This window comes from Rattus rattus, chromosome 9 (genome assembly GCF_011064425.1).
Source record: "Rattus rattus isolate New Zealand chromosome 9, Rrattus_CSIRO_v1, whole genome shotgun sequence".
In the NCBI taxonomy this organism is placed as follows: Eukaryota; Metazoa; Chordata; class Mammalia; order Rodentia; family Muridae; genus Rattus; species Rattus rattus.
Window position 1 is genome coordinate 896342 of NC_046162.1, and position 8465 is coordinate 904806.

Below are 8465 nucleotides of genomic sequence, written 5' to 3' on the forward strand. Positions count from 1 at the left end.
ACAGTCCTAGCTGTCCTGCACTCACTTTATTAAAGGAGTGCGCCACCATACCCGACTCAAATATTGTTGCCTTTAAAAAAGGTCCTGGGGCTGGGGATTTAGCTCAGTGGTAGAGCACTTACCTAGGAAGCGCAAGGCCCTGGGTTCGGTCCCCAGCTCAAAAAAAAGAACCAAAAAAAAAAAAAAAAAAAAAAAAAGGTCCTAATGTTCTGGAACAGACGTCTGACAAAAGAGTCTGTGACCCAATTCAAAGCGAGGGAAGAGCGGCTTCCTAGGCCAACAGTGGTGACTCAGGGTTACTTGAACAAGGATAACCTCTGGTGGAACCAAGAGCTACCCGATACTCAGGGACCAGCTCAAGCACCAGGCAGACATAGCCACAGGGCACAGCTTGAAATCTAGGCCTTTAATCTGCAGCTAGAGTGCCCGCCCTTCTAGCCCTGGCTCCTCCCACGTTACCATGCCCACCAGGTGCCAGAAGTAGCACCTCCCAGTCTATATCATCCCACTCACTAGGACCCTAGGCATCGGCGGGGCTGTCCCAGCTTCCCTGGGTATTCTCACTGCTCTTTCTCAGGCTTTTAAGTAGGAGCAGGTGGAGGGGCTGTAAGCGCTCCCGCCGCCGCTGCCCCCAGCATGAGCATGGCCAGAGCCTTGGGTCCAGTGGTGTGGATCTTCTCGTGCCGGTGCAGGTTGGAGCGGCGGCTGAAGCTCTTGCCGCAGAGTGGGCAGGAGTAGGGCCGCACGCCACGGTGGGTGCGTTGGTGAGCAGTGAGATGCGAGCTGTGGCTGAAGCTCTTTCCACAGTCGAGGCAGTGGTAGGGCTTCTCGCCCGTGTGCGTGCGATTATGTGCGATGAGATTGGAACGCTGGCTGAAGCACTTGCCGCACTCTGGGCACGGGTAGGGCTTGACGCCAGTGTGGGTGCGCTGGTGCGTGACCAGGGCGGAGCTCTGGGTGAAGCACTTGCCGCAAATGGGGCACTTGTGGGGCTTGGCGCCGGTGTGAGTGCCCTGGTGTGTGACTAGGTCCGAGCGGCGGGTGAAGCGCTTGGCACAGCGGTCGCACACGTAGGGCTTCTCACCGGTGTGGATGCGCTGGTGCTGGATCAGCGTGGAGTGGTGGCTGAAGCTCTTCCAACACGAGGGGCAGGTATAGGGCTTCTCGCCCGTGTGGATGATCTGGTGCTGGATGAGGTGTGAGCTTCGGCCGAAGCGCTTGCCGCAGTCCGTGCAGGTATAAGGCTTCTCGCCCGTGTGCGTGCGCCGGTGTGTCACCAGGTGCGAGTGCCAACTGAAGCCCTTGCCGCACTGTTCGCACTTGTATGTCTTCTTGCCCGCGTCGCTGTCGGGTACCAGACTCTCTTCGACACCTTTCAGGGCCTCCTCCCGCTCACTGGGTTTCTCTGGGCCTCTGTACTCTGGGGTCTTGAGAGGATGTGCTTCAGATGGGGCTGGTTTTAGCTGACTAGCTTCCCCGGTGTCTCTGGCCAACTCTGTAGCCGGACCACTAGCCACTTGTTGACCATACTTCGGGTCTTCCCCCGGGGCCCACCTGGCCCTAGTCCTTATGGGTTTTGTGTCCTCTAGGGTGGCCACCGCCAGGGTTGGCACCATTTTCTCCATTTCCATAGCTCCTGTAAAAAAAAAGAAAAAGATAGGCTGCCGCTGAAGATAAACTTCTGGAGAGCTCACAGAATGAGAGGGCAGAGCTAAAAAAAAAAAAAAGACCAGGAGCTAGATTCTTGGAGACAGGAACAGGCAAGGGGAAACTAGGGGACCCTCAAGGCAATAGCCACCCTCTAGCAGTAGAGGGGTCTGGAGACCCTTGCATGCATATCCACAAGGGGATCCCCAAACCTTAGCATTGGCTAAGGCCCTCACCTGAACCAAGGTCTCTCTTCTCCTCAGCTCCTGTGATCCTGCTGGAGCTTGACGCCTGGCCCTTCCCCTCAACTTGGGGGACCCAGAAAGGTCTGCTGAAGGGAAACCCTGTCCAGAAAGAAAAGCTGAACTTCTGGGACTGCCCCGCAGTAGGGTCATCCCCTAATCGGACTCCACCCATTGTGATCCATCTCTACCCTGACTCAACGCTGTAAGGCAAAAGGGGGGGAACCCTTCACCTAGAAACCTAAGGCAAAACCAGGGAGGCTGAGCTCAAGCCCCGCCTAACACACAGTGATACTATCTCAACAGATTAGTACTCAAACTTCAAACGATTCCAGGCTTGGTGGCATAATTTTGGTATTCCACTTAGGAGGTGGAGGAAGGAAGATCAGGAGTTTAAGGCTAGCCTGGGCTACATGGGCTATATGTGAGAGGCCCTGAGTCCCATCCCCTAGCACCACATAAAAGTAAAGTAAAATAAACAAGTTCCTGTGTCGACAGTGCATCCTTTCCCAGCGCTTGGCCCTATCTCTGTTCCCCTGAGCAAATAACAGAACTCGAGAGCGAGGAGCAGAGACTGCTGGGCTCGGCAGGAGCCTCATCATGGCGGACAGTCGGTGGGCCCAACAGTAAGAACCACAGAGGACCACCTTACTCCTGCACTTGCATTTGGGGGAATCAGTTCTTAGGCAGAGAGACTGGGACACTGACAACCACAGGACTCATGTGCTGTGTCCTTGAGGAGTTCTGTGTGGTCAGTAAGAGCAGAGAGCTATGGCTCCCATGCCTCAAGGGAGGAAAGGAATTTGCTAGGTCATGACCCAGTTGAGTGCTAAATTCCCTCTAATCTCCAGGATTTGCTTGGACTTGTTGGTCTGAGCCCTGGCAAATGCTAGCAATGGCTGGTAAGCAAACCTAAGGAAATTACAGGAGTGGGGTCCTGGATGGGGTCCTGGTGGTCTCAGGACCACCACACCCGTCACTAACAGAACTGGCACGGTCACAGGGCTGGAAAGAGATCAGTCATTCAAGTGCCTGTCAACACAGCACTGTGAGGATCTAAGCTCCATCCTCAGCAACCACACTAAAAGCCAGGCACAGTGGCAATGTCTGTAGTCCTAACGATGGGTGTGTGGGGACCTGGAGCTCGACAGCTATCGAGCGCAGACAACTTGCTGAGCTCCTGACCAATGAAGGACCCTGTCTCAAAAATGACCTGGCACAACTTTAATCCCAGCATTGGGAAGCAGGGGCAGCCTGAAGCCTGGTCTACAAAGTGAGTTCCAGGACAGCCAGGGCCACAATCCTGTCTCAAAAAATCAAAAATCAAAAGAAAAACAATTCACCACCAACCAAAAAACATGGACAGCTCTTAGAGAGCCATGACTCAAGGCTGACCTCTGGTGCATTCTCTCAATCTCTCTCCCTCTCCCTCTCCCTCTCCCTCTCTCTCTCTCTCCCTCTCCCTCTCCCTCTCTCTCTCTCACACACACACACTGCTTAGGCTCAGGGATTCCACCTTAACTAGTAAATTTGAAATAGCTATAGCCACAAAATGAATGGATGGATAGATGGATGGATGGATGGATGGATGGATGGATGGATGGATAGACGGATGGATGGACAGATAGATGGATGGATGGCTGGATGGACATGGATGGATAGACAGATGGATGGATGGATGGGTGGATAACAATGGATGCTGGAAGGGATCATCAATGGATGGATCTGGATGGATGGATGGATGGATTTGATGGACTGAGGGGTCAAAAGCTTGGATGGACACAGGGTGGATAACAATGGACAGCTGCCCTGTGGGTTCTTTTTTTTTTTTTTTTTTTTTTTTGAAACTGGGGGTAAACGATTTGACTTTGAGGCAGCGGCCCTTCTACCCTGAGCTGAAGCAACCCCATCCTGTGGGTTCTTGGAAGCAGCTGCAGTGCCTCAAGGATCTGGGAGGGCGGCTAATGGTGCATCTGACCAGGGAGCCTCCAGATGAGCAGACACATCTGGAGCTGGGAGGCTGAGGTGGATAATCTGTGATATGAATGCAGGGAGAGAAGGAACAACATTCCAAGCCGACACTGGGCAGTGCTGCGGCACTAACCTGCACACCTGCCTCTTCCTTTTTAAATCTCCTTTGAGACAAAGCCTCCTGCTTAGCTGTGGCAGGCCTGGCGCTCCCTGTGTAAGCATTAGTGCCCCAGCCTTTGCCTCTGCCCCTACTGCTGGGCTTACAGATGTGACCACAGCACCCAACACTGGCTATTCAAATTCCAATCTAAGTTGACCAAACATAGTTTAAAGCTAAGCCCCATATCTTCTTTCTAGAACTCAACAGGCACCTGGCTTGTGGTCACTGTCCTAGGACAGAAGCAAACATGTCCCTCTGTGTGGAAGATTCTGCAGAGCAGTGCTGTCCAGATAAACAAGAGAGAAAGGGGCAGGTAAGGTGTGGGCAGGGAGGCAATGACGGGGCAGTCTTCAACACTCCGGAGGCCACAGGAAGCCATTGCAGATGAGTCTTACCCAAAGCCAGCCCATTTTTGCCCTGTAGTACATCTCTGTAGAAACTTTGCTGTGTGTGGTCCAGTCTTCCCCACTCCTCCCGGGAGAGGTACAGAGCCACATCCTCAAAGGTCACCGGCATCTGAGACAACATGACAACAGTACTATTCAGGGTTTGCTGCGGACATGATAAAAAAACAAGGTGTGTGACAAGACCAGGCCTTCAAACTGCCACCCAGCAGGAACCCCATCGCTTGGATTTGATGGTTGGTCAGAAGTACCACCCCAGGATGGTCAGGAGCAAGGCAGCGTTTTCGGGTACACAGTGAAAAGTCAGGCCCTCGCAGAGCCTCTACCCTATGCTCTTCCCTCAGAGGGGTGTTCATAATGACAGAAGTCTCTCTGCTGCCTCCACTTCTCCATCAGCTGCTCCAGGACTGCTAGGAGCCCCGCGCACAGGCAAGGGCTCTCGGGTGGCCCCAGCAGCACTTTAGCAAGTCACGGGCAGTAGGTTTTGACTCCACGTCACAGGGGGAGCAGCCTTCTGGAGTCATGTGCTGAGCCAACTACAGAAGAGGGCAGCATGTGACGGTAGGGAAGAGGCTGGCCCCTGTCCTGGGGCAGCCGGAGACCCTTGGGGGTCACTCACCTGGGACCAGGCAGTGAGGAGCGCCGCGGCCACCTGTCGCTCTCTGGTCCGTCCCCCTCGGGACAGTATGGGAATCCAGGGTGAAGGAAGAACTGTAGGAAGACAGGGCCCTCAGAGCAGCCAGCATCCTGCTGGGCCTTGACGCTCCCACACCACAAACCTCACCCTGGATTTAACCCAAGAAGCGGGTCACCCACTCTAAAGCTACCAGGAGGCAGCTGGAAATCTGGCCCCTCCATCCCTTGGTAAAACCCTCAACCCTCCCCAGGATGCCTCCCCAAGAAAGCAGCACTTGTCTTACCTCCACCAGGCAGGAAAGGGGCTTTGTCCTTAGAGCCCGGTGTTCCTGGAGTCCTGTCCTCCGGTGATGCCCTTTCACAGCATGGCTCTGCCTTAACATGTGTTGACTCCTGAGAGGTTTCCAAGGGCACTGTCTCCTCCTGCCCAGAGAGCAAGTCTCCACAGGGTTGCCCATTACCTGAAACCTGGGAATCACAGTCCCTATCAGCATTGGGCTGCAGATCCAGCAGAGAGACCCAGGCACATACAAACACAAGGCACACCTTAAAGACCTGGCCTCTCTTCATACCCAGGCTTACCCTAGCAAGGACAGGCAGAGGGAGATGGAAAATGTCAACCCCCACCACAGTGTCTGGGGACGACACCCTGAAAGCAGTTGCCACCTGTCCACTCAAGCGTCATACTGCACACAGCACTGTAGACTGCTTTCTTAATATAGGAGAAAATTAAACGTACTGGGTTAAATGCACCCCACCCCCAAATCTCTGTCAGCTATAAATGTAACTTTATTTTAGGTCAGGAGTAGTGGCACAGGCTCATAATTCCAACCTCTGGGAGGTGGAAGCAGAAAGATCAGGAGACCATGGTCATCCTTGGTTGACTACAGAAGCAGTTCTAAGCTACATGAGACCCTGTCTAAAAGCAAAACAAAACGAAGAATGCGACCTGATTTAAAGAAAGGATCTTTTACATAGAAAATTCAGTTACCAATCTTGAAATTAAATCATTGGAGCCCAGTAGTGGTAGCTCATGCTTTTAATCTCAACACTCTGATTTCAAGATCTTGGTAAGTTCAAGGCCAGCCTATTCTGCAGAGGTAGTTCTAGGACAGCCAAGGCTATGCAAAAACAAAAACAAAAACAAAAACCAAAAAACAAAACAAAAATAAAACCAACCCTGTCTGTAAATAAATACTCAAGTTAATAAAAAAAAAATAAATAAATAAATAAATAAATAAATAAATAAAATAAAAAAACCAACCCTGTCTCAAAAAGAAAGGAAGGAAGGAATTAAATCATTGGAACTTTAGCCCTACATCCAGTGATTCAGATCTTGATAAGAGAAGGCACAGTCAGGTCTGGCGGTGCCAACATGGGAAGCTGAAACAGAAGGACAGCAAGTAGTTCAAGACCAACCACGGCTACTAAGAAAGTTCAAGGCCACATAAAAAAAACAAACAAACAAAAAAAACCCTTAGCAAATCTGTTTCAGAACAAAAAAGCCAAAAGAGACCTTGAGATGTAACTTAGTAGAAGACTGCTTGTAGTGTGTATGAGAACCAGAGAGTAGCCCTTAGTCAGTCTCTCTCTCTCTCTCCCCCTCCAGCCCCACCCTCCCACCCCCACCCCAACACAGGCAGGAGGTTGGAATGCATAGCTCAGTAATAGAATGCTTGTCAGGGTCACTAGGTTTGATCCCCAGGACTATCTGAAAACAAACAAAAAATAAAGGCACCGGAGCTGGAAAAATTCCTCAACAGTAAGAGCACTTACTCCAGCTGCAGAAGCCCCGAGTTAGGTTCCCAGGATCTGTGTGGGACAGCTTGGAGCAGCCTGTAACTCCAACTCTAGGGAATGTCATGCTCTGTCATGCTCTCTCTGGACCATACAAGTCTGTGTTCTCTCTCTCATTCACACACACACACACACACACACACAAATGCACATATGCACACACATACACATACAAATGCACATGTACACACACATACAAATGCACATGCACACAAACACAAGTGCACATGCACACACACACATGCACACACATGCACACACACATACAAATGCACATGCACACACACAACACACACAAATGTGAACACACATACAAATGCACATGCACACACACACAAGTGCACATGCACACACACACACATGCACACACACACAAATGCACATGCACGCACACACATACAAATGCACATGCACACACACACATACAAATGCACATGCACGCACACACACGCCACACATGGGCAGGCAACAGTTACAGGCAGAACTAGAACTTAGAACTTGGACCCGGAGAGGTGAACCATGAGGAGGCGTGGCCCAAAAGGAAGAAAGTGGGAAGTAGGGGACTTCCCTGTGTTCTGTGGGTGCTATGCCCCTGACGACAGCCCAAAAACAGTTACACTGTAAAGATCGGTTGGAAGCTATTTCCCATGATTCCACCTCTTCTCCCACACCCCTGCCAATCTAGAAGCTCCATTCTCAGTGACTCCCAAGCTTCCTTTTGCCCAGATATCGGTTTTGAAAACATCCTCTCCTCCAGTTCAAGGCATCCCTCCCTAGCTAGGATCCCACAATACCTCATGGGTTTTCTCTTTGTTCTCGGTAGCCGCGATGCTTTGACTGTCTACAGACATTTTCCACTTCAGAGCCAGGAAAAACAGCAAATGGTTCTCTCCCCTGTTAATCGAGCCCCCTCCAGGTTTTTAGCCAAGATCCTGGAAAAGAGGAAAGAAATCAGTATGTCCGGAACACTTCCGAAGTGCCCCGCACTTCCCATGCCTGACCACAGTGATTATGAAGTCTGCCAGCCCCTGTGGAGCCCCCCGTGGTGAATGATATGTTCTGGTTTCTTTGAAAGGAATGGTACTGTTCCCTTTGTCACTGAAGCAAGAGCCCCAAATCTCAGTGCAGCCAGTGAGGGAAAGTGAGGGCTGAATGGAAATTAGGGTTTCTGTCATGAGGTGCAGAAACTTCTGCCAAGAGCCTACCAAGGAGGCGCCAGTGCGTTGATGCATGCTGTGTCCCGCAGCTGGACAGAGCTTCGCCTGAAACAAATCAGCTGCCTACTGCCAGCCGTTCTCTCAATGCTGCAGCTTCCCATCTGGGGATGTTCATCTTGGTCATGGTCAGGGTGGGCTATATCCTCATCTTCCCAATCCTGGGTCCAGCCCCCTCATCATCTCTTGCCAGCCTGCAGCCTTCCACCTTTGACCCTGTTCCCTTCTGCAAGCTGACGGCACGGGCCGATTTCCAGGTGCCTTCCCTAGCATCCCCTTCTCACCAAGGTGGAAGCAAAGGAGACCCCGGAGGTGGAGCCCCCTCCCGAGGGTGAAACGAGACTCTGCAGGCAGAATTGAACGGGTGGGGAAGCCCGGTGGAGGCTGGGATTAG

The 8465-nt window shown here is 51.8% G+C and overlaps 1 protein-coding gene across 3 annotated transcripts; it reads right to left on the reverse strand.

The window, feature by feature from the left end:
* Positions 1-195: 195 nt before the first annotated feature.
* Znf205 (zinc finger protein 205) lies at positions 196-8465 on the reverse strand. 3 transcript variants are annotated; one of them, XM_032913786.1, is made up of 7 exons: positions 8356-8465; positions 7652-7789; positions 5345-5528; positions 5044-5135; positions 4416-4572; positions 1884-1991; positions 196-1636 (listed from the first exon to the last, which is right to left on the reverse strand). In XM_032913786.1, the coding sequence occupies exons 2-7, from the start codon at positions 7706-7708 to the stop codon at positions 582-584; spliced, it is 1653 nt and encodes a 550-aa protein (XP_032769677.1). In that variant the 5' UTR covers positions 7709-7789; positions 8356-8465; the 3' UTR covers positions 196-581. The 3 variants fall into 3 exon arrangements, with proteins under 3 accessions (XP_032769677.1, XP_032769678.1, XP_032769676.1); XM_032913787.1 differs by having other exon boundaries at positions 4416-4536; positions 8063-8459; XM_032913785.1 differs by having other exon boundaries at positions 8063-8459.